This window comes from Somniosus microcephalus, chromosome 34 (assembly GCF_052327205.1).
Source record: "Somniosus microcephalus isolate GS21.2 chromosome 34, FLI_Smic_1.0, whole genome shotgun sequence".
NCBI classification, from domain to species: Eukaryota; Metazoa; Chordata; class Chondrichthyes; order Squaliformes; family Somniosidae; genus Somniosus; species Somniosus microcephalus.
The window spans coordinates 3,806,888-3,831,378 of NC_141020.1; the positions used below are offsets into that span (position 1 = coordinate 3,806,888).

Consider the following 24,491-nt stretch of genomic DNA (forward strand, 5'->3'; position numbering starts at 1 on the left):
AGCGTCTTAAAGGAGGAGAGAGAGGCGGAGAGGTTTAGGGAGGGAATTCCAGAGCTTAGGGCCCAGGCAGCTGAAGGCACGGCCACCAATGGTGGAGCGATTAAAATCGGGGGATGCGCAAGAGGCCAGAATTGGAGGAGCGCAGAGATCTCGGAGGGTTGTGGGGCTGGAGAAGGTTACAGAGATAGGGAGGGGCGAGGCCATGGAGGGATTTGAAAACAAGGATGAGAATTTTAAAATCAAGGCATTGCTGGACCAGGAGCCCATATCCCAACTCGCACCGAGTCCCGTTCACCCATCACCCCCTGTGCTCGCTGACCTACACTGGCTCCCAGTCCGGCAACGCCTCAAATTTAAAATTCTCATCCCTCCATGGCCTCGCCCCTCACTATCTCTGTAATGTCCTCCAGCCCTACATCCCTTCGAGATCTCTGAGTTCCTCCAGCTCTGGCCTCTTGCGCAACCCCCACTCCCTTCGCTCCACCATTGGCGGTCGTGCCTTTAGCTGCCTGGGCCTTGAGCTCTGGAATTCCCTCCCTGAACCTCTCCGCCTCTCTCTCCTCCTTTAAGACGCTCCTTAAAACCGACCTCTTTGACCAGGCTTTTGGTCACCTGTCCTAATATCTCCTTATGTGGCTCGGTGTCAAATTGTGTTCGATAATCGCTCCTGTGACGCAGTTTGGGGCGTTTTACTACGCTAAAGGCGCCGTATAAATGCAAGTTATTGTTGTTAATTCAAAGTGTAGTCTTCACTTTCCAGTCTAAATCTCTGCTTAACAGCCGCGTCTGCCTCAGGAGGCTGGAGAATGCTTGGCCTTAGCGGGGGATCGGGTTTCTGTTAGTGACACGATCTCTTTGGTGAATTATTGAAGAAAACTTGATCCTGCTCCCTCCCCCAGGGGTCTGATGAGCAGCCAATAGCTGTGGTGAAGGGTGGGTGTTGTTGCTGGAGCAGTTATCCAGAGTTCAGCTGAGGGGGTTTGCAGACTGACCCAAGACACAAGCGCAGCAGGACCTCTGTGCTGCCCCATTCCCACTCTTTGCAGCTGTGGGCCTTCCCTGGAAACATGTCCATGTTGACCTCGTTTGGTTTCACCGAGGAGCAGGTGGCCTGTGTCTGCGAGGTTCTGCAGCAGGGAGGCAGCATCGAGAGGCTGGGCAGGTTCCTGTGGTCACTGCCGGCCTGTGACCACCTCCACAAGAACGAGAGTGTCCTCAAAGCCAAGGCAGCGGTGGCCTTTCACCGGGGCAACTTCCGGGAGCTCTACAAGATCCTGGAGAGCTGCCAGTTCTCGATCCAGAGTCACCCCAAGCTCCAGCAGCTGTGGCTGAAGGCTCATTACACGGAGGCTGAGAAGCTGAGGGGAAGACCCTTAGGGGCAGTGGGCAAGTACAGGGTCCGGAGGAAATTTCCGCTGCCCAGGACCATCTGGGATGGAGAGGAGACCAGCTATTGCTTCAAGGTGGGCTTCCCAATCTCACCTCGGCTCCTCCTGTGCGCGGATATTCGGCAACTTTTATGTAGAAGCTCTTGGGTTAGAGCCCGGGGTATAGACCGGGGGACCAGCCCAATGGGGCTATTCGAAGCCCCCAAAACGCCGGTCCCATCCCGGCTCAGCGGGCCGGTGACCGTGGGGAGAGGGTTAAACTATTCAACGGAGGAAATGACGGCGAGAGGTCCGGGCAGGGGCAGGAATTTCCACCCCATCCCTCCCCGAAATTGGCAGGAGCAGCAAGCGCCAATGGTCGGCGTTCCGAGAGTTGAGTTGACATTTGTGGGGTTGGTTGGTGTTTGGGGGGGGTCAGTTGTTGTTGGGGGTTCGTGTTGTTCTGGAAGTTGATTTTTGATGTTTGGTTGGTGTTGGGGTTTGGGGGGTCAGTGTTGGGGGGGGGGTCAGTATTGAGGGGTTGTCAGTATTGGGGGTTGGTCATTATTTGGGGGGTCAGTATTGGGGGTTGGTCAGTACTGGGGGTTGGTCATTATTTGGGGGGTTGGTCAGTATTGGGGGTTGGTCAGTACTGGGGGTTGGTCATTATTTGGGGGGTCAGTATTGGGGGTTGGTCAGTATTGGGGGGTTGGTCAGTATTGGGGGTTGGTCAGTATTTGAAGGGTCAGTATTGGGGGTTGGTCAGTATTGGGGGCTGGTCAGTATTGGGGGTTGGTCAGTATTTGAAGGGTCAGTATTGGGGGCTGGTCAGTATTGGGGGTTGGTCAGTATTTGGGGTTGGTCAGTATCGGGGGTTGGTCAGTATTGGGGGGTTGGTCAGTATTGGGGGTTAGTCAGTATTGGGGGTTGGTCAGTATTGGGGGTTGGTCAGTATTTGGGGGTTGGTCAGTATTTGGGGGTTGGTCAGTATTTGAAGGGTCAGTATTGGGGGTTGGTCAGTATTGGGGGCTGGTCAGTATTGGGGGTTGGTCAGTATTTGAAGGGTCAGTATTGGGGGCTGGTCAGTATTGGGGGTTGGTCAGTATTTGGGGTTGGTCAGTATCGGGGGTTGGTCAGTATTGGGGGGTTGGTCAGTATTGGGGGTTAGTCAGTATTGGGGGTTGGTCAGTATTGGGGGTTGGTCAGTATTTGGGGGTTGGTCAGTATTTGAAGGGTCAGTATTGTGTGTTGGTCAGTGTTGGGGTTGGTCACTATCGGGGGTTGGTCAGTATCGGGGGTTGGTCAGTATTGGGGGTTGGTCTGTATTGGGGGTTGGTCAGTATTGGGTGTTGGTCAGTATTTGGGGTTGGTCAGTATTGGGGGTTGGTCAGTATCGGGGGTTGGTCAGTATCGGGGGTTGGCCAGTATCGGGGGTTGGTCAGTATTGCGGGTTGGTCAGTGTTGGGGTTGGTCAGTGTTGGGGGTTGGTCAGTATTTGAAGGGTCAGTATTTGGGGGTTGGTCAGTATCGGGGGTTGGTCAGTATCGGGGGTTGGTCAGTATCGGGGGTTGGTCAGTATTTGGGGGGTTGATCAGTATTGGGGGTTGGTTAGTATCGGGGGTTGGTCAGTATCGGGGGTTGGTCAGTATCGGGGGTTGGTCAGTATCGGGGGTTGGTCAGTATTTGGGGTTGGTCAGTATTTGGGGGGTTGATCAGTATTGGGGGTTGGTCAGTATTGGGGTTGGTCAGTATTGGGGGTTGGTCAGTATTTGGGGGTCAGTATTTGGGGGGTTGGTCAGTATTGGGGGTTGGTCGGTATTTGAAGGGTCAGTATTGGGGGTTGGTCAGTATTGGGGGTTGGTCAGTATTGGGGGTTGGTCAGTATTTGGGGGTTGGTCAGTATCGGGGGTTGGTCAGTATCGGGGGTTGGTCAGTATCGGGGGTTGGTCAGTATCGGGGGTTGGTCAGTATCGGGGGTTGGTCAGTATCGGGTGTTGGTCAGTATCGGGGGTTGGTCAGTACTGGGGGTTGGTCAGTATCGGGGGTTGGTCAGTATTTGGGGTTGGTCAGTATCGGGGTTGGTCAGTATTGGGGGTTGGTCAGTATTTGGGGTTGGTCAGTATTGGGGGTTGGTCAGTATTGGGGGTTGGTCAATATTGGGGGTTGGTCAGTATTGGGGGGTTGGTCAGTATTGGGGGGTTGGTCAGTATTTGGGGGTCAGTATTGGGGGTTGGTCAGTATTTGAAGGGTCAGTATTGGGGGTTGGTCAGTATTTGGGGGGTCAGTATTGGGGGGTTCGTCAGTATTTGAAGGGTCAGTATTTGGGGGTTGGTCAGTATTGGGGGTTGGTCAGTATTTGGGGGGTTGATCAGTGTTGGGGGTTGGTCAGTATTGGGGGTTGGTCAGTATTGGGGGTTGGTCAGTATTTGGGGGTCAGTATTTGGGGGTTGGTCAGTATTTGGGGGGTTGGTCAGTATCGGGGGTTGGTCAGTGTCGGGGGTTGGTCAGTGTCGGGGGTTGGTCAGTGTCGGGGGTTGGTCAGTGTCGGGGGTTGGTCAGTGTCGGGGGTTGGTCAGTGTCGGGGGTTGGTCAGTGTCGGGGGTTGGTCAGTGTCGGGGGTTGGTCAGTATCGGGGGTTGGTCAGTATTTGGGGTTGGTCAGTATCGGGGGGTTGGTCAGTATTTGAAGGGTCAGTATTGGGGGGTTGGTCAGTATTGGGGGTTGGTCAGTATTTGAAGGGTCAGTATTGGGGGGTTGGTCAGTATTGGGGGTTGGTCAGTATTGGGGGTTGGTCAGTATTGGGGGTTGGTCAGTATTGGGGGTTGGTCAGTATTGGGGGGTTGGTCAGTATTTGGGGGTCAGTATTTGGGGGGTTGGTCAGTATTGGGGGTTGGTCAGTATTTGAAGGGTCAGTATTGGGGGGTTGGTCAGTATTTGAAGGGTCAGTATTTGGGGGTTGGTCAGTATTTGAAGGGTCAGTATTGGGGGTTGGTCAGTATTTGAAGGGTCAGTATTGGGGGTTGGTCAGTATTTGGGGGGTCAGTATTGGGGGGTTGGTCAGTATTTGAAGGGTCAGTATTTGGGGGTTGGTCAGTATTTGGGGGTTGGTCAGTATTTGGGTGTTGAGGTTGAGACAGTTGATGTTCCGAGGGTTGTTTGGGGAGGCGGGTTTGCTTTGGGAGGGGTTGGTTTGAGATTTGGGGCTGAGTTGACATTTATTGGGTTGGTTGGTGTTTTGGGGAATAAATCGATGATTCTGAAAGTGTTATTTGGTTGATTTTTTCAGCTGACCGGTGTTTGGGATTGAGGTTTGGTGTCAGCTGGTGTTTGGAGATACAGGAAACTCTTGTTTAAACGGCACCTAAATATCCAGAATTCTCTATTAACCGGCAAAATTCTCACTCTGAAAACAACACCTCAATAACCGGCAATGTTGCCGAGTCCGAGTCTCCCACGGTGGCCCAGTTAGTCAGTGGGGGTAGTTCTCCAAACTGCCACTACTCGGCTTCTTGGCACTGTCGGAAGTCGGAACACCTCAATAACAGGAGTCTGACTCTCCCGCGCTGCCGGGAGTCTCTTCCGATCCGCCATTTTTCTGTTTACTGTATAAGTTTTGTTTTACTGTTAAGTAATTAAAGAGTTATGGATTACCCTCAACTGGCAGTACTGTACTTAATCAAGCATCTTCCACCATCCATTTAACACAACATTCTGTAGGTGAGTACCCAATTACTGTATACTGCACATTTCTTGATTTTTTAATTTTTCTTTGTTAAAAATAGCCTCGGTAGATAACCCTCTCCGTCATCCGGAATTTTTAATCAACCGGCAACACGCCGGTCCCGTCGGTGCCGGATACCAAAGAGTTTCCTGTAGTTGGCTGTTTGGGGTGTTTGTGTTCAGAATCAGTTTGTGTTTGAGGCTGGAGTTGGTCAGTGTTGGGGGGGTCGGTGTTGGGGGGGTCGGTGTTGGGGGGGTCGGTGTTGGGGGAGGGGTCGGTGTTGGGGGGGTCGATGTTGGAGGAGGGGTCGGTGTTGGGGGTTCGGTGTTGGGGGGTCGGTGTTGGGGGGTCGGTGTTGGGGGGTCGGTGTTGGGGGGGGTCGGTGTTGGGGGGTCGGTGTTGGGGGGGTCGGTGTTGGGGGAGGGGTCGGTGTTGGGGGGGTCGGTGTTGGGGGGTCGGTGTTGGGGGGTCGGTGTTGGGGGGTCGGTGTTGGGGGGGGGTCGGTGTTGGGGGGTCGGTGTTGGGGGGGTCGGTGTTGGGGGAGGGGTCGGTGTTGGGGGGGTCGGTGTTGGGGGGGTTGGTGTTGGGGGGTCGGTGTTGGAGGAGGGGTCGGTGTTGGGGGTTCGGTGTTGGGGGGTCGGTGTTGGGGGGGTCGGTGTTGGGGGGTCGGTGTTGGGGGTGTCGGTGTTGGGGGGGTCGGTGTTGGGGGAGGGGTCGGTGTTGGGGGGGTCGGTGTTGGGGGGGTCGGTGTTGGGGGGGTCGGTGTTGGGGGGTCGGTGTTGGGGGGTCGGTGTTGGGGGGTCGGTGTTTGGGGGGTCGGTGTTTGGGGGGTCGGTGTTGGGGGGTCGGTGTTGGGGGGTCGGTGTTGGGGGGTCGGTGTTGGAGGGGTCGGTGTTGGAGGGGTCGGTGTTTGGGGGGGGTCGGTGTTGGGGGGTCGGTGTTGGGGGGTCGGTGTTGGGGGGTCGGTGTTTGGGGGGTCGGTGTTTGGGGGGTCGGTGTTGGGGGGTCGGTGTTGGGGGGGTCGGTGTTTGGGGGGGTCGGTGTTTGGGGGGTCGGTGTTGGGGGGTCGGTGTTGGGGGGTCGGTGTTGGGGGGTCGGTGTTGGAGGGGTCGGTGTTTGGGGGGGGTCGGTGTTGGGGGGTCGGTGTTGGGGGGTCGGTGTTTGGGGGGTCGGTGTTGGGGGGTCGGTGTTGGAGGGGTCGGTGTTGGGGGGGTCGGTGTTGGGGGGTCGGTGTTGGGGGGGTCGGTGTTGGAGGAGGGGTCGGTGTTGGGGGTTCGGTGTTGGGGGGTCGGTGTTGGGGGGTCGGTGTTGGGGGGGGTCGGTGTTGGGGGGTCGGTGTTGGGGGGGTCGGTGTTGGGGGAGGGGTCGGTGTTGGGGGGGTCGGTGTTGGAGGAGGGGTCGGTGTTGGGGGTTCGGTGTTGAGGGGTCGGTGTTTGGGGGGTCGGTGTTTGGGGGGTCGGTGTTGGGGGGTCGGTGTTGGGGGGTCGGTGTTGGGGGGTCGGTGTTGGGGGGTCGGTGTTGGGTGGTCGGTGTTTGGGGGGTCGGTGTTTGGGGGGTCGGTGTTGGGGGGTCGGTGTTGGGGGGTCGGTGTTGGGGGGTCGGTGTTGGAGGGGTCGGTGTTGGGGGGTCGGTGTTGGGGGGTCGGTGTTGGGGGGTCGGTGTTTGGGGGGTCGGTGTTGGGGGGTCGGTGTTGGGGGGTCGGTGTTTGGGGGGTCGGTGTTTGGGGGGTCGGTGTTGGGGGGTCGGTGTTGGAGGGGTCGGTGTTTGGGGGGGTCGGTGTTGGGGGGTCGGTGTTGGAGGGGTCGGTGTTTGGGGGGGTCGGTGTTGGGGGGTTGGTGTTGGGGGGTCGGTGTTTGGGGGGGTCGGTGTTGGGGGGTCGGTGTTGGAGGGGTCGGTGTTGGGGGGGTCGGTGTTGGGGGGTCGGTGTTGGGGGGGTCGGTGTTGGAGGAGGGGTCGGTGTTGGGGGTTCGGTGTTGGGGGGTCGGTGTTGGGGGGTTGGTGTTGGGGGGGGTCGGTGTTGGGGGGGTCGGTGTTGGGGGAGGGGTCGGTGTTGGGGGGGTCGGTGTTGGAGGAGGGGTCGGTGTTGGGGGTTCGGTGTTGAGGGGTCGGTGTTGGGGGGGTCGGTGTTGGGGGTTCGGTGTTGGGGGGTCGGTGTTGAGGGGTCGGTGTTGGGGGGGGTCGGTGTTGGGGGGGTCGGTGTTGGGGGGTCGGTGTTGGAGGGGTCGGTGTTGGGGGGGTCGGTGTTGGGGGGTCGGTGTTGGGGGGTCGGTGTTGGGGGGTCGGTGTTGGGGGGTCGGTGTTGGGGGGGTCGGTGTTGGGGGGGTCGGTGTTGGGGGGGTCGGTGTTGGGGGGGTCGGTGTTGGGGGGGTCGGTGTTGCGGGGGTCGGTGTTGGGGGGTCGGTGTTGGGGGGTCGGTGTTGGGGGGTCGGTGTTGGGGGGTCGGTGTTGGGGGGTCGGTGTTGGGGGGTCGGTGTTGGGGGGGTCGGTGTTTGGGGGGTCGGTGTTGGGGGGGTCGGTGTTGGGGGGTCGGTGTTGGGGGGGTCGGTGTTGGGGGGGTCGGTTTTGGGGGGTCGGTGTTGGGGGGTCGGTGTTGGGGGGTCGGTGTTGGGGGGGTCGGTGTTTGGGGGGTCGGTGTTGGGGGGGTCGGTGTTGGGGGGGTCGGTGTTGAGGGGTCGGTGTTGGGGGGGTCGGTGTTGGGGAGGTCGGTGTTGGGGGGTCGGTGTTGGAGGGGTCGGTGTTTGGGGGGGTCGGTGTTGGGGGGGTCGGTGTTGGGGGGGTCGGTGTTGGGGGGTCGGTGTTTGGGGGGGTCGGTGTTGGGGGGGTTGGTGTTGGGGGGGTTGGTGTTGGGGGGGTCGGTGTTTGGGGGGTCGGTGTTGGGGGGTCGGTGTTGGAGGGGTCGGTGTTTGGGGGGTCGGTGTTGGAGGGGTCGGTGTTTGGGGGGGTCGGTGTTGGGGGGTCGGTGTTGGGGGGTCGGTGTTGGAGGGGTCGGTGTTGGGGGGTCGGTGTTGGAGGGGTCGGTGTTTGGGGGGTCGGTGTTGGGGGGGTCGGTGTTGGAGGGGTCGGTGTTTGGGGGGTCGGTGTTGGAGGGGTCGGTGTTTGGGGGGGTCGGTGTTGGGGGGTCGGTGTTTGGGGGGGTCGGTGTTGGAGGGGTCGGTGTTGGGGGGTCGGTGTTGGAGGGGTCGGTGTTTGGGGGGGTCGGTGTTGGGGGGTCGGTGTTGGGGGGTCGGTGTTTGGGGGGTAGGTGTTGGGGGGTCGGTGTTGGAGGGGTCGGTGTTGGGGGGGTCGGTGTTGGGGGGTCGGTGTTGGGGGGGTCGGTGTTGGAGGAGGGGTCGGTGTTGGGGGTTCGGTGTTGGGGGGTCGGTGTTGGGGGGTCGGTGTTGGGGGGGGTCGGTGTTGGGGGGTCGGTGTTGGGGGGGTCGGTGTTGGGGGAGGGGTCGGTGTTGGGGGGGTCGGTGTTGGAGGAGGGGTCTGTGTTGGAGGTTCGGTGTTGAGGGGTCGGTGTTGGGGGGGTCGGTGTTGGAGGAGGGGTCGGTGTTGGGGGTTCGGTGTTGGGGGGTCGGTGTTGAGGGGTCGGTGTTGGAGGGGTCGGTGTTGGGGGGGTCGGTGTTGGGGGGTCGGTGTTGGGGGGTCGGTGTTGGAGGGGTCGGTGTTGGGGGGGTCGGTGTTGGGGGGTCGGTGTTGGGGGGGTCGGTGTTGGGGGGTCGGTGTTGGGGGGTTGGTGTTGGGGGGTCGGTGTTGGGGGGTCGGTGTTGGGGGGGTCGGTGTTGGAGGAGGGGTCGGTGTTGGGGGGGTTGGTGTTGGGGGGTCGGAGTTGGGGGGGTCGGTGTTGGGGAGGGGTCAGTGTTGGGGGGGTCAGTGTTGGGGGAGCGGTCGGTGTTGGGAGGGTCGGTGTTGGGAGGGCCAGTGTTGGGGGGGTTGGTGTTGGGAGGGGTCGGTGTTGGGGGGGGGTCAGTGTTGGGGGGGTCGGTGTTGGGAGGGGTCGGTGTTGGGGGGGGTCGGTGTTGGGGGGGTCGGTGTTGGGGGGGTCAGTGTTGGAGGGGTCGGTGTTGGGGGAGGGGTCGGTGTTGGGAGGGCCAGTGTTGGGGGGGTTGGTGTTGGGGGGTCGGAGTTGGGGGAGTCGGTGTTGGGGGGTCAGTGTTGGGGGGTCAGTGTTGGGGGAGGGGTCAGTGTTGGGAGGGTCGGTGTTGGGGGGGGTCGGTGTTGGGGGGGCGTCGGTGTTGAAATCTGTCTGTGTACAGTGTCTCTCTGTGTCTGTCCATGTATCTGTGTGTGTGTATCCATATCTCTCCGTCTCACTCTTTGTGCCTGTGAATCTGTGTCCATGTATCTGTGTCTGTGTCAAGGATGATTCCCTGTGTCACTTATGTCTGCCTGTTTGAGTCTCTGTCAGTATCACTCTCTGTGTGGATCATTTATCACTATCTGTGACACCACTGTGTCTGTGTCTGTGTGACTCTACACACCACTTGCTATTTGTGTCTGTCTGTCATGCGTCTTTTGTCTCTGTCTGTGGCAGTGGGTCTATGCATGTCATCCTCTGTCCCCTATCACTCTGGCAGTGTCTGTCTCCGTCCCTCTGGCAGTGTCTGTCTCCGTCCCTCTGGCAGTGTCTGTCTCTGTCCTCTGGCAGTGTCTGTCTCCGTCCCTCTGGCAGTGTCTGTCTCTGTCTCTGTCCTCTGGCAGTGTCTGTCTCTGTCCTCTGGCAGTTTCTGTCTCCGTCCCTCTGGCAGTGTCTGTCTCTGTTTCTCTCTCTAAGGGACAGTTTGATTCCTGATATTAGAAATGAATGGGTCTTTTTCAATTTAAGTGCTGGAGAAACACTGATTTAAACTGAATTAAATATTTATTTAATTTAGTAACATCATTAGAATTTATTTGATATTTGCGGAATGTTTGATTTTTCAGAAGCTTTCATTTTAACTCCTCCTTCCTGACCTCATCCCTTTTCTCTCCGATTCTTCCTCTGTCTTCCGTCCTTTCCTGCTCTTTAGGAGAAATCTCGGGGTGTTTTGCGGGAATGGTATTTGCACAATCCGTACCCCTCACCTCGGGAGAAGAGGGAACTGGCCGAAGCCACTGGACTGACCACCACACAGGTCAGCAACTGGTTCAAGAACCGAAGACAGCGGGACAGAGCGGCCGAGACCAAAGACAGGTAGAGGCCGGAGTACCGGCAGAATGGGAAGCGGCAGGGATTGGCAGTAATCCAGGAATGGGATCCAGAGATAGGGAGTAATCCAGGAATGGGATCCAGGGATAGGGAGTAATCCAGGAATGGGATCCAGGGATAAGGAGTAATCCAGGAATGGGATCCAGGGATAGGGAGTAATCCAGGAATGGGATCCAGAGAGAGGGAGTAATCCAGGAATGGGATCCAGGGATAGGGAGTAATCCAGGAATGGGATCCAGAGATAGGGAGTAATCCAGGAATGGGATCCAGGGATAGAGAGTAATCCAGGAATGGGAACCAGGGATAAGGAGTAATCCAGGAATGGGAAGAAGGGATAGGGAGTAATCCAGGAATGGGATCCAGGGATAAGGAGTAATCCAGGAATGGGAACCAGGGATAAGGAGTAATCCAGGAATGGGAAGAAGGGATAGGGAGTAATCCAGGAATGGGATCCAGGGATAAGGAGTAATCCAGGAATGGGAACCAGGGATAAGGAGTAATCCAGGAATGGGAAGCAGGGATTGGGAGTAATCCAGGGATGGGAACCAGGGATAGGGAGTAATCCAGGAATGGGATCCAGGGATAAGGAGTAATCCAGGGATGGGATCCAGGGATAGTGAGTAATCCAGGAATGGGATCCAGGGATAAGGAGTAATCTAGGAATGGGATCCAGGGATAAGGAGTAATCCAGGAATGGGATCCAGGGATAAGGAGTAATCCAGGAATGGGAACCAGGGATAAGGAGTAATCCAGGAATGGGATCCAGGGATAAGGAGTAATCCAGGAATGGGATCCAGGGATAGGGAGTAATCCAGGAATGGGATCCAGGGATAAGGGGTAATCCAGGAATGGGATCCAGGGATAGGGAGTAATCCAGGAATGGGAAGGGCTGGGATTGGGAGTAATCCAGGAGTGGGAACAGTAAGCTGTGAGGCGAACACACACAGTCTGCAAAGAGATATAGACAGACTGAGTGAGTGGGCAGTAAGGTGGCAGATGGAGTATAATGTAGGGAAATGTGAGGTTATTCACTTTGGTAGGAGGAATAGAAAAACAGAATATTCTTTAAATGGTGAGAAACTTTCAAATGTTGGTGTTCAGAGAGATTTGGGTGTCCTCGTACAGGAAACACAGAAAGCTAGCATGCAGGTACAGCAAACAATAAGGAAGGCAAATGGCATGTTGGCCTTTATTGTAAGGGGGTTGGAGTATAAGAGTGAGGAAGTCTTGCTACAATTGTACAGGGCCTTGGTGAGACTACACCTGGAGTACTGTGCACAGTTTTGGTCTCCTTATCTAAGGAAGGATATACTTGCCTTGGAGGCGGTGCAACGAAGGTTCACTAGATTGATTCCTGGGATGAGAGGGCTGTCCTATGAGGAGAGATTGTGTAGAATGGGCCGATACTCTCTGGAGTTTAGAAGAATGAGAGGTGACCTCATTGAAACATACAAGATTCTGAAGGGGATTGACAGGGTAGATGCTGAGAGGTTGTTTCCCCTGGCTGGAGTGTCTAGAACTAGGGGGTCATAGTCTCAGGATAAAGGGTCGGCCATTTAAGACTGAGATGAGGAGGAATTTCTTCACTCAGAGGGTTGTGAATCTTGGGAATTCTCTGCCCCAGAGGGCTGTGAATGCTGAGTCTTTGAGTATATTCAAGGCTGAGATCGATAGATTTTTGGACTCTCGGGGAATCGAGGGATATGGAGATCGGGCGGGAAAGTGGAGTTGAGGTCGATGATCAGCCATGATCTTATTGAATGGCGGAGCAGGCTCGAGGGCCGAATGGCCGACTCCTGCTCCTATTTCTTATGTTCTTATGGTCTTATGGAAGGGCGAGGGATAGGGAGTAATCCAGGAATGGGAAGGGTTGGAAATAGGGAGTAATCCTGGGTCAAAATCCTGGAACTCCCTCCCTAACAGCACTGTGGGAGCACCTTCACCACACGGACTGCAGCAGTTCAAGAAGGCGGCTCACCGTCACCTTCTCAAGGGCAACTAGGGATGGGCAATAAATGAGGGCCTTGCCAGCGACGCCCACATCCCATGAACAAATAAAAAAAAAATCCAGGAACAGGAATGTCGGGAATAGGGAGTAATCCAGGAACAGGAAGGGAAGAGGATAGGGAGTAATCCAGGAACGGGAAGGGCCTGGGATACCACTAAACCAGGGCTGACACTGTCTCACCCTGTTTGCTGGTCCCAGGGGTGCTGCAGATAATCTCAGTCTTTAAGGTGGGGCACACTAAAAACGATTGATCTAATCCATAGATTATTGATCTGTTTGACAGATAGCATTAACGGTCTCACTGATACCTTGATGAAGATCTTGGAAATAATGGACCCATTCTTCCTTCCATTCAGGGAGAACACGGAGAATTCAAACCCTCATTGCAAACAGCCCCAGAAGCAGCTGTCCGGGGTGAAACTCCTCCTGAGCAGCTCCGACGAAGAGGAGGTCTCTCCAGACCAGAGCCCGGACCCTCGAGCTGGGGCCCCTGGACTTCTGTACCCTCAGTCGGTGAACTCCATCCTCCCGCTGACCAGCGCCGGCCTTCAGCACCCGGAGCTCATGCACCCTCGCATGTTGCAGGACTCCATCCTTGGATCTCTCACCTCCAGCCTGGTGGACCTGGGCTCCTGAACGGATGAAAATGATTTGGGAAGGGGATGGTTTGAGGGGAAAAAGAAGAAGCAAAAACTGGGTTCGGGCAGCGAGCAGGAAGTCGCCCAGTGACGGAACGGAAATTCAGCACTAAAAGATTTATTAAATTGTAAAAAAAAAATAAAGTTAGGAGAAAAGTTTACAAACTTAGTTTAAAGTTATGAAAAACTACTGAACTAGTTAGCGGAAATCTATTTTACTAATCAAGTAGGCCGGTCTACAGAGGGCGAGGTGAGAGGGTGCGGCCAGGCAAGGTGCAGACACTGGCTGTTCTGTGCACGGAGGGGCTGAGTGGTTGTCGGTTGTCGCGGGGCCACTGCTGCCCCGGGACAGGTCCGGGACCCCCCACTCCTTCACCGGCCGGCTCCTGCAGAATTTGGATGAGATGCAATAATTGTGAAAGTTTCTAATGAAAGTGTATTTTCTAATAAAGTTACAAAAATGAGGGGGGTCCTGCTTGGTGTCTGAGTGGAGGGGGGGTGGTGGGGGGGGCGAGAGTGGGGCGGGGGGGCAAGGGGGGGCGGGCGGGGGGGCGAGGGGGCGGGGGGGGTGAGAGTGGGGCTGGGGGGGCGGGGGGTGAGATTGGGGCGGGGGGGCGGGGGGTGAGAGTGGGGCGGGGGGGCGGGAGAAGCTGGGCGGAAAGGGAAAATTGAGATGTATTTGTACAACAGAAAGAAAAGAAACTTGGATAAAGTTTGTTCAGGTTGACTGGAGACTGAGAAAACAGGCCAGCTAACCACGAGTCACCCAGTCTAATCCCCCTCTCCCCCTCACTCCCCGTACCCTTTAATATCCCACCCAGTCTAACCATACTCTCCCTCTCACTCCCCGTACCCTTTAATATCCCACCCAGTCTAATCCCCCTCTCCCCCTCACTCCCCGTACCCTTTAGTATCCCACCCAGTCTAATCATACTCTCCCTCTCACTCCCCGCACCCTTTAATATCCCACCCAGTCTAATCCCATTCTCCCGCTCACTTCCCGTACCCTTTAATATCCCACCCAGTCTAATCCCACTCTCCCGCTCACTCCCCATACCCTTTAATATCCCACCCAGTCTAATCCCACTCTCCCCCTCACTCCCCACACCCTTTAATATCCCGCCCAGTCTAATCCCACTCTCCCCCTCACTCCCCACATTCTTTAATATCCCACCCAGTCTAATCCCACTCTCCCGCTCACTCCCCGTACCCTTTAATATCCCACCCAGTCTAATCCCACTCTCCCGCTCACTCCCCGTACCCTTTAATATCCCACCCAGTCTAATCCCACTCTCCTGCTCACTCCCCGCACCCTTTAATATCCCACCCAGTCTAATCCCACTCTCCCCCTCACTCCCCACATTCTTTAATATCCCACCCAGTCTAATCCCACTCTCCCGCTCACTCCCCGTACCCTTTAATATCCCACCCAGTCTAATCCCACTCTCCCGCTCACTCCCCGTACCCTTTAATATCCCACCCAGTCTAATCCCACTCTCCTGCTCACTCCCCGCACCCTTTAATATCCCACCCAGTCTAATCCCACTCTCCCCCTCACTCCCCACACCCTTTAATATCCCACCCAGTCTAATCCCACTCTCCCCCTCACTCCCCACACCCTTTAATATCCCACCCAGTCTAATCCCACTCTCCCCCTCACTCCCCGTACCCTTTAATATCCCACCTAGTCTAATCCCACTCTCCCTCACTCCACACACCCTTTACTATCCCACCCAGTCTAATCCCACTCTCTCCCTCACTCCCCACACCCTTTAATATCCCACCCAGTCTAATCCCGCTCTCCCCCTCACTCCCCGCACCCTTTAATATCCCACCCAGTCTAATCCCACTCTCCCCCTCACTCCCCGCACCCTTTAATATCCCATCCAGTCTAATCCCACTCTCTCCCTCACTCCCCACACCCTTTAATATCCCACCCAGTCTAATCCCACTCTCCTGCTCACTCCCCGCACCCTTTAATATCCCACCCAGTCTAATCCCACTCTCCCCCTCACTCCCCGCACCCTTTAATATCCCACCCAGTCTAATCCCACTCTCCCCCTCACTCCACGCACCCTTTAATATCCCACCCAGTCTAATCCCACTCTCCCCCTCACTCCCCGCACCCTTTAATATCCCACCCAGTCTAATCCCACTCTCCCCCTCACTCCCCGCACCCTTTAATATCCCACCCAGTCTAATCCCACTCTCCCCCTCACTCCCCGCACCCTTTAATATCCCACCCAGTCTAATCCCACTCTCCCCCTCACTCCACGCACCCTTTAATATCCCACCCAGTCTAATCCCACTCTCCCCCTCACTCCACACACCCTTTAATATCCGACCCAGTCTAATCCCACTCTCCCCCTCACTCCCCGCACCCTTTAATATCCCACCCAGTCTAATCCCACTCTCCCCCTCACTCCCCGCACCCTTTAATATCCCACCCAGTCTAATCCCACTCTCCCCCTCACTCCCCACACCCTTTAATATCCCACCCAGTCTAATCCCACTCTCCCCCTCACTCCCCGCACCCTTTAATATCCCACCCAGTCTAATCCCACTCTCCCCCTCACTCCCCGTACCCTTTAATATCCCACCCAGCCTAATCCCACTCTCCCCCTCACTCCTCTACCCTTTAATATCCCACCCAGCCTAATCCCACTCTCCCCCTCACTCCTCTACCCTTTAATATCCCACCCAGTCTAATCCCACTCTCCCGCTCACTCCCCATACCCTTTAATATCCCACCCAGTCTAATCCCACTCTCTCTTCACTCCGCGTACCCTTTAATATCACACCCAGTCTAATCCCACTCTCCTGCTCACTCCCCGCACCCTTTAATATCCCACCCAGTCTAATCCCACTCTCCCCCTCACTCCCCACACCCTTTAATATCCCACCCAGTCTAATCCCACTCTCCCCCTCACTCCCCACACCCTTTAATATCCCACCCAGTCTAATCCCACTCTCCCTCACTCCCTGTACCCTTTAATATCCCACCCAGTCTAATCCCACTCTCCCCCTCACTCCCCGTACCCTTTAATATCCCACCTAGTCTAATCCCACTCTCTCCCTCACTCCACGCACCCTTTACTATCCCACCCAGTCTAATCCCACTCTCTCCCTCACTCCACACACCCTTTAATATCCCACCCAGCCTAATCCCACTCTCCTGCTCACTCCCCGCACCCTTTAATATCCCACCCAGTCTAATCCCACTCTCCCCCTTACTCCCCGCACCCTTTAATATCCCACCCAGTCTAATCCCACTCTCCCCCTCACTCTCCGCACCCTTTAATATCCCACCCAGTCTAATCCCACTCTCCCCCTCACTCCCCGCACCCTTTAATATCCCACTCAGTCTAATCCCACTCTCCCCCTCACTCCCCGTACCCTTTAATATCCCACCCAGCCTAATCCCACTCTCCCCCTCACTCCTCTACCCTTTAATATCCCACCCAGTCTAATCCCACTCTCCCCCTCACTCCCCACACCCTTTAATATCCCACCCAGCCTAATCTCACTCTCCCCCTCACTCCCCACACCCTTTAATATCCCACCCAGTCTAATCCCACTCTCCCCTCCCCGTACCCTTTAATATCCCACCCAGCCTAATCCCACTCTCCCCTCACTCCCCGTACCCTTTAACAAGTCTCTTTTTCTGAAGCAATGATCTCATTCCCTTTTAAAAGAATTGGTGAACTTTGCTTCAATAACAGCTTGTGACTGACTGAGAGTCCCACACCGACCACCCTCTGTGCACAGGATGAATTTTTTAACCTTACCGTTAATTTTTCTGAAGATCTTAAATTAGTGCCTTATGTTACAGTACCATCTCGCTGAACAGCGGAAACCATATTTAACTTATCATAATCCGTTATAATTAGGTCATAGAGCCATACGGCACAGAAGGAGGCCATTCGGCCCATCGAGTCCGTGCCGGCTCCCTGTAGAGCAATCCAGTCAGTCCCATTCCCCCGCTCTATCCCCGTAGCCCTGCAAGTTTATTTCCCTCAAGTGCCTATCCAGTCTCCCCTTGAAAACATTGAGTGTCTCCGCTTCCACCACTTCCGTCAGCAGCGAGTTCCAGGTCCTCACCACTCGCTGCGTAAAAAGTTTTTCCTCACATCCCCCCTGTATCTCTAGCCCAAAACCTTAAATCTGTGTCCCCCTAGTCCTTGTACCATCAACTAGTGGGAAGAGCCTTGCCCCGTCTAGCCTATCCAAACCCGTCATAATCTTGTACGCCTCTATCGAATCACCCCTCAACCTCCTTTGCTCTAATGAAACCAAATCCAGCTTCTCCAACCTGTCCTTGTAGCTAAGATCCCCCATCCCCGGAACCATTCTGGTAAATCTCCTCTGCACCCTCTCCAGGGCCTTCACATCCTTCCTAAAGTGCGGTGACCAGAACTGGACGCAATACTCCAGTTGTGGCCGAACCAGCGCTTTATAAAGGTTCAGCATAACTTCTCTACATTTGTACTCAATACCTCTATTTATGAAGCCCAAGATCCCTATGCTTTGCTAACCACTCTCTCAATATGTCCCGCCACCTTCAGGGACCGATGCACATTAACTCCCAGGTCCCTCTGTCCCTGCACGCGCTGTAAAACTGTGCCATTAAGTGTATATTGCCTCTCCCTGTTCCTTCTGACAAAATGCATCACCTCACACTTCTCTGTATTAAATTCCATCTGCCACTTGTCTGCCCATTCTGCTAGCCTTTCTATGTCCTGTTGCAGTCGATTGGTGTCATCCTCACTGTTTGCCACACCCCCAAGTTTGGTGTCATCGGCAAATTTAGAAATTCTACTCTCTATTCCAATATCCAGGTCATTTATATATATCAAAAAGCAGTGGCCCCAGCACTGACCCTTGAGGAACACCACTGTCTACCATCCTCCAGTCTGAAAATCAGCCATTTACCACAACTCACTGTTTTCTGTCATTAAGCCAATTCCTTATCCAAGCTGCCACTGACCCACCTATTCCATGAGCCTCAATTCTGTTAACCAGCTTCCTATGTGGTACTTTGTCAAACGCCTTCAGAAAATCCTTAACCCTCTCAGCTTTAGTGAAAACGCCCTTAACTTCTCAATTCTCTCTTCATAACACCGGCCCCTCACCCTGGTCCCATCCCAGTGAATCGACACTGCACATCCTACTGGGCCTTCGGATCCTTCCTATACTGGCAGGCTCAATCTCTACCCAATACTCCAACTGCAGTCTAACCACGGCCTTGCTCAAGTTCAAGATTAGCTCCTTGCTTTTATAGTCTCTGTATCTAGATATGAAACCAAGGATTCAGTCTGTCATTTTAATGGCCTTATATCTTTACACTGACACCTTCAATGGCCGGTGTATCCGCACCAAGGTCCCTCTGATCCTCCGCTCCAGTCAAATCTCACCAATTAAGATGGACTCCCTTTTGTTACACTAATTTCCAAAAATGTCCTTCTTATTTTGATCGAAGAATCTTTCCTTTGGAGTGAAGGCCGGGGCTCAGTGGGCAGCACTCTCGCCGCTGAGTCAGAAGGTCGTGGGTTCAAGACCTACTCCAGAGACTTGAGCACAAAAATCTAGGCTGACACTCCCAGTGCAGTACTGAGGGAGCACCGCACTGTCAGAGAGGCAGTACTGAGGGAGTGCCGCACTGTCAGAGGGGCAGTACTGAGGGAGCGCCGCACTGTCGGAGGGGCAGTACTGAGGGAGTGCCGCACTGTCGGAGGGGCAGTACTGAGGGAGCGCCGCACTGTCGGAGGGGCAGTACTGAGGGAGCGCCGCACTGTCGGAGGGGCAGTACTGAGGGAGTGCCGCACTGTCGGAGGGGCAGTACTGAGGGAGCGCCGCACTGTCGGAGGGGCAGTACTGAGGGAGCGCCGCACTGTCGGAGGGGCAGTACTGAGGGAGCGCCGCACTGTCGGAGGGGCAGTACTGAGAGAGCGCCGCACTGTCGGAGGGGCAGCACTGAGGGAGCACCGCACTGTCGGAGGGGCAGTACTGAGGGAGCGCCGCACTGTCGGAGGGGCAGCACTGAGGGAGCACCGCACTGTCGGAGGGGCAGTACTGAGGGAGCGCTGCACTGTTGATGGGGCAGTACTGAGGGAGCGCCGCACTGTCGGAGGGACAGTACTGAGGGAGCGCCGCACTGTCAGAGGGGCAGTGCTGAGGGAGCACCGCACTGTCGGAGGGCAGTACTGAGGGAGCGCCGCACTGTCGGAGGGTCAGTACTGAGGGAGCGCCGCACTGTCGGAGGGGCAGTACTGAGGGAGTGCCGCACTGTCGGAGGGGCAGTACTGAGGGAGTGCCGCACTGTCGGAGGGGCAGTACTGAGGGAGCGCTGCACTGTCGGAGGGTCAGTACTGAGGGAGCACCGCACTGTCAGAGGGGCAGTACTGAGGGAGCGCTGCACTGTCGTAGGGGCAGTACTGAGGGAGTGCCGCACTGTTGGAGGGGCAGTACTGAGGGAGCGCCGCACTGTCAGAGGGTCAGTACTGAGGGAGTGCTGCACTGTCGGAGGGGCAGTACTGAGGGAGCGCCGCACTGTCGGAGGGGCAGTACTGAGGGAGCACTGCGCTGTCGGAGGGGCAGTGCTGGGGGAGCACCGCACTGTCGGAGGGGCAGCACTGAGGGAGCACCGCACTGTCGGAGGGGCAGTACCGAGGGAGCGCTGCACTGTCGGAGGTGCCGTCTTTCGGATGAGACGTTAAACCGAGGCCCCGTCTGCTCTCTCAGGTCGATGTAAAAGATCCCACGGCCAATATTTCGAAGAAGAGCAGAGGGAGTTCTCCCCGGGGTCCTGGGCCAATATTTATCCCTCAACCAACATCACTAAAAAAAAACAAATTACTGGTCATTATCACATTGCTGTTTGTGGAATCTTACTGTGTGCAAATTGTCTGCCGCATTTCCTAAATTACAAGTGACTACACTTCAAAATAGTACTTCATTGGCTGTAAAGTGCTTTGGGACGTCCTGAGGTGGTGAAAGGTGCGATATAAATGCAAGTCTTTTTTATGCATTGAGAGAATCTGTTAAATTCTACACTTTTTGCCAAATTGCCATCAGTAACAGGAAGCTGCTGCAATAACAGATCTGCAGCAGAGGATGACGTTGCACTTCACGGAAGCTTGTCTAAGTCGAGCCTGTGTAGAATGCTGAGAGAGCGAGTGTGTTGGATCAGTAACTGTGCAGACATCGCTCCCTAGTGACTGATCACAGCTATCACCTCTCGCTCCTGTCACTGCACCAGTGCAAGCGGAGTGAATCCCCCGCCAGTAAATCAGTAAATAACATCTCACACTAATAAAATATTGCTCACCTGCTTATATCATCACTGGTTCGACCTCAGCTGGAGCATTGTGTCCAATTCTGGGCACCGCACTTTAGGAATGCCTTGGAGAGGGTGCGGAGGAGATTTACTAGAATGGTTCCAGGGGATGAGAGACTTCAGTGATGTGGAGAGACTGGAGAAGCTGGGATTGTTCTCCTTAGAGCAGAGAAGGTTAAGAGGAGATTTGCTGGAGGCGTTCAGAATCATGAAGGGTTTTGATAGAGTAAATAAGGAGAAACTGTTTCCAGTGGCAGGAGGGTCGGTAACCAGAGGACACAGAGTGAAGATAATCGACAAAAGAGCCAGAGGGGGAGATGAGGGTTGTTGTGATCTGGAATGCGCTGCCTGAAAGGGCGGTAGAAGCAGATTCAATAATAACTTTCAAAAGGGAATTGGATAAATACTTGAAGGGGAAAATTTGCAGGGCTGTGGGGAAAGAGCAGGGGGAGTGGGACTAACTGGAGAGCTCTTTCAAAGAGCCGGCACAGGAACGATGGGCCAAATGTGCTGTAAGATTCTCTACGATTACACAGTGATTGAGGATTCCTCACCACAAATGTGCGAGATCACACTCATGAAATGCAAATCGCTGCAAACACGCAGAGAGTGAGAGTAACGAATAAACAGCACAATCGCGCACAGAACCCGCACAGTACAAAAACTCCCTCAGAACAAAATGTGAGAATTTTCACACACAGAAAAGTCGCCCCCTCCCCCCCTGCCCCCTCCTCCCTCCCCCTCCTCCCTCACCCTCCTCCCTCACTCTCCCCCCTCCTCCCTTCCCATCCTCCCTCCCCCTTCCCCCCCCATCCTCCCTCACCCATCCTCCCTCACCCCTCCTCCCTCCCCATCCTCCCTCACCCCTCCTCCCTCCCCATCCTCCCTCATCCTCCTCCCTCACCCCTCCTCCCTCACCCTCCTCTCTCACCCTCCCCCCCCTCCTCACCCTCCTCCCTCACCCTCCTCCCTCACCCTCCTCCCTCACCCCTCTTCCCTCACCCTTCCTCCCTCACCCATCCTCCCTCCTCCCTCACCCCTCACACCCTCCTCCCTCACCCTTCCCCCTCGACAATTCAGGTCTTTCAAATCCCCAGGCTCCAAGTTTTGGTAAAGGAACATTAGGAAGAGGTGGAGGCCATTCAGCCCCTCGAGCCTGTACCGCCATTCAATGAGACTCAGGCCGTTCCCTGATTGGTCAAAATCCCCCCCAAATAGCCAGCCGCCTGGGGCCAAATTCCAAACTCCATGATCTCCACACGGAGCTGGCCAGAGCTTGACGGGACAGGCCAGTGCGTCCCGGAGACAAACAGAAACAGCCGATCGATTGGCCCACATCCTCAGCGGACGGGGGAAACGAGTTACACACGCAGGAGGGCTCAAGGGGCCGAGCTTTAAAGGTACAGTCCAATCACTCAAACATTCTGACTAGTCATAACTCCTGGATCGAACCAGGCTTCAGTTTAAATGAATTTTGAAATATTGAACAGGAATGTTGCGTCCTCGGAATCTGGCGGTTAACAGCTTTCTTCTGAATCTTTGGAACTCTGAACTCTGGGGGAAAATAATTGAGATTCCGCTCTTTAAAGTAGCCCTGTGTACTGCGAGCTATTTCTCTAAGCTCAGAATTAAAAGGCCAACATGATTAGCCAATATTCAGCCCGATTCACAACTCCTCCGATAATGAAATGGCCGACAGCATCATCCGGGCTTGTGTTGCCGAGCAGCAGGTAACATTCGTGCCGCGCAGGTGCCAGGGAATGACCACCTCAAGCGAGAGAAAGCCCAGCTACTCGCTCCCCCCTGTCCGTCGCCGAGTCTCTCATCGTCTTCACGCTCGAGCTCACCACTGACCAGAAGCTGAACCGGACCAGTCACATCACCACTCCCACTGCAAGTGCAGAGGCTGGGTATTCTGCAACGAGTGGTTCGCCCCCCCTGACCCTTCACAGCCCCTCCACCCTCTGCAACGCTCACATCAAGAGTGTGATGGAATATTCACCACTTGCCTGGCTCGATGCAGCCTCAACAACAAATTGTATTTATATAGTAAAAGATCCCAAGGAGCTTCACAGGAGCGACTATCAGACAAATATTGACTGAGCCGCATAAGGAGATATTGGGGTTGTTTTCCTTCGAGCAGAGAAGGCTGAGGGGTGACCTGATTGAGGTGTACAAGATTATGAGGGGCATAGATAGGGTAGATAGAAAGGGACTTTTCCCCTTAGTAGAGGGGTCAATAACCAGGGGGCATAGTTTCAAGGTAAGGGGCAGGAGGTTTAGAGGGGATTTGAGGAAAAACTTTTTCACCCAGAGGGTGGTTGGAATCTGGAACTCACTGCCTGAAAGGGTGGTAGAGGCAGGAACCCTCACAACATTCAAGAAGCATTTAGATGAGCACTTGAAACGCCATAGCATACAAGGCTACGGACCAAGTGCTGGAAAATGGGATTAGAATAGACAGGGCTTGATGGCCGGCGTGGACACGATGGGCCGAAGGGCCTCTTTCTGTGCTGTATAACTCTATGACTAGGTGACCAAAAGCTTGGTCAAAGAGATCGGTTTTAAGGAGCGTCTTAAAGGAAGGGAGAGAGACGGAGAAGTTTAGGGAGGGAATTCCAGAGCTCGGGGCCCAGGCAGCTGAAGGCATGGCCGCCAATGGTGGAGCGATGGAAATCGGGGAATGGGCAAGAGGCCAGAATTGGAGGAGCGCAGAGATCTCAGAGAGTTGTAGGGCTGGAGGATACCGATAAGGATCAGCATTGGTCCCCTCTGAGCTCACTCAACAAACAAAATACTTGCAACATCTGAACTAACTCTGGGTTTTCGGCCCACCTGTTCCCCACATTGATCAATCTTCAGGTAAAAAACTCCCTGACTCCAATCCTGAACTGGACCTTTACCAGCTTGAACTAGTGTCTGTGAGCAAACAACAACAGTGTGTATTTATATAGCGCCTTTAATGTAGTAAAACGTCCCAAGGCGCTTCACAGGAGCGATTATCAGACAAAATTTGACACCGAGCCACATAAGGATAAATTAGGGCAGGTGGTCAAAAAGGTCGGTTTTAAGGAGCGTCTTAAAGGAGGAGAGAGAGGTAGCGAGGCGGAAAGGTTTAGGGAGGGAATTCCAGAGCTTAGGGCCCAGGCAACAGAAGGCACGGCCACCAATGGTGGAGCGATTATAATCAGGGATGCTCAAGAGGCCAGAATTAGAGGAGTGCAGAGATCTCGGAGGGTTGTGGGGCTGGAGGAGATTACAGAGATAGGGAGGGGGCGAGGCCATGGAGGGATTTGAAAACAAGGATGAGAATTTTGAAATCGAGGCGCTGCTTAACCAGGAGCCAGTGTAGGTCAGCGAGCACAGGGGTGATGAGTGAACGGGACTTGGTGCGAGTTAGGACACGGGCAGCCGAGTTTTGGATGACCTCAAGTTTACGTAGGGTAGAATGTGGGAGGCCAGCCAGGAGTGCGTTGGAATAGTCAAGTCTAGAGGTAACAAAGGCATGGATGAGGGTTTCAGCAGCGGATGAGCTGAGGCGGGGGCGGAGACGGGCGATGTTACGGAGAAACACGCGGAGATTCCCCTCCACTCACCGCTGCCATGTATTCACCCTTCAGCTTCTTGTAAACATTGAAGATCAGTTCACTCCTGAGACACAAAGTAAAGGCAACTGGGTCACAACCAGTCCAAAAACCCACTTCAATAAACAGACACGCCTTTATTTATTTTAATTTCTCTTTCTCTTCTGAAAGTGTTGGCTCTCACCGGAGGACGGGAGCTGCTGAGCACAAGGTCTCTGGAACCTCACCGAAGTGCCCGTCGCTCTTGTGTGAGTCCGGATAGAGTACCGGGGGAATATTCAACTGTGAAGGGCATCATATCAGAGCTGACCCTCTCCTCACTGGCCGCCCACACCGGGGTCACTGTCCTTCGGGTGAGATGTTAAGCTGAGGTCCCGTCTGCTCTCTCAGGTGGACGTAAAGGATGCCATGGCTCTATTTCGAAGAAGAGCAGGGGGGAGTTCTCCCCGGTGTCCAGGGGCCAATATTTATCCCTGAATCAACATCACAAAAACAGATGATCTGGTCATTATCTCATTGCTGTTTGTGGGATCTTGCTGTGTGCAAATTGGCTGCCGTGTTTCCTACATTACAACAGTGACTACACTTCAAAAATACTTCATTGGCTGTAAAGCGCTTTGGGACGTCCTGAGGTTGTGAAAGGCGCTATAGAAATGCAAGCATCCAT

At 55.0% G+C, this 24,491-nt stretch overlaps 1 protein-coding gene across 1 annotated transcript; it reads left to right on the top strand.

Annotated features, from left to right (window-relative positions):
• Positions 1 to 756: 756 nt before the first annotated feature.
• On the top strand, positions 757 to 13,069 carry LOC147096653 (homeobox protein SIX1-like). Its single transcript, XM_085973207.1, has 3 exons — positions 757 to 1,463; positions 10,080 to 10,243; positions 12,623 to 13,069. Exons 1-3 carry the CDS (start codon positions 1,068 to 1,070, stop codon positions 12,900 to 12,902), a joined length of 840 nt encoding a protein of 279 aa, XP_085829333.1. The 5' UTR covers positions 757 to 1,067; the 3' UTR covers positions 12,903 to 13,069.
• The last annotated feature ends 11,422 nt before the right edge of the window (positions 13,070 to 24,491 follow it).

Coding starts and splice junctions, on each gene's coding strand:
- LOC147096653 (XM_085973207.1), top strand. CDS start 1,068: ATGTCCATGTTGACCTCGTTTGGTTTCACCGAGGAGCAGGTGGCCTGT. Junction 1,464..10,079: donor AGACCAGCTATTGCTTCAAG/GTGGGCTTCCCA, acceptor CCTGCTCTTTAG/GAGAAATCTCGGGGTGTTTT. Junction 10,244..12,622: donor GCGGCCGAGACCAAAGACAG/GTAGAGGCCGGA, acceptor CCTTCCATTCAG/GGAGAACACGGAGAATTCAA.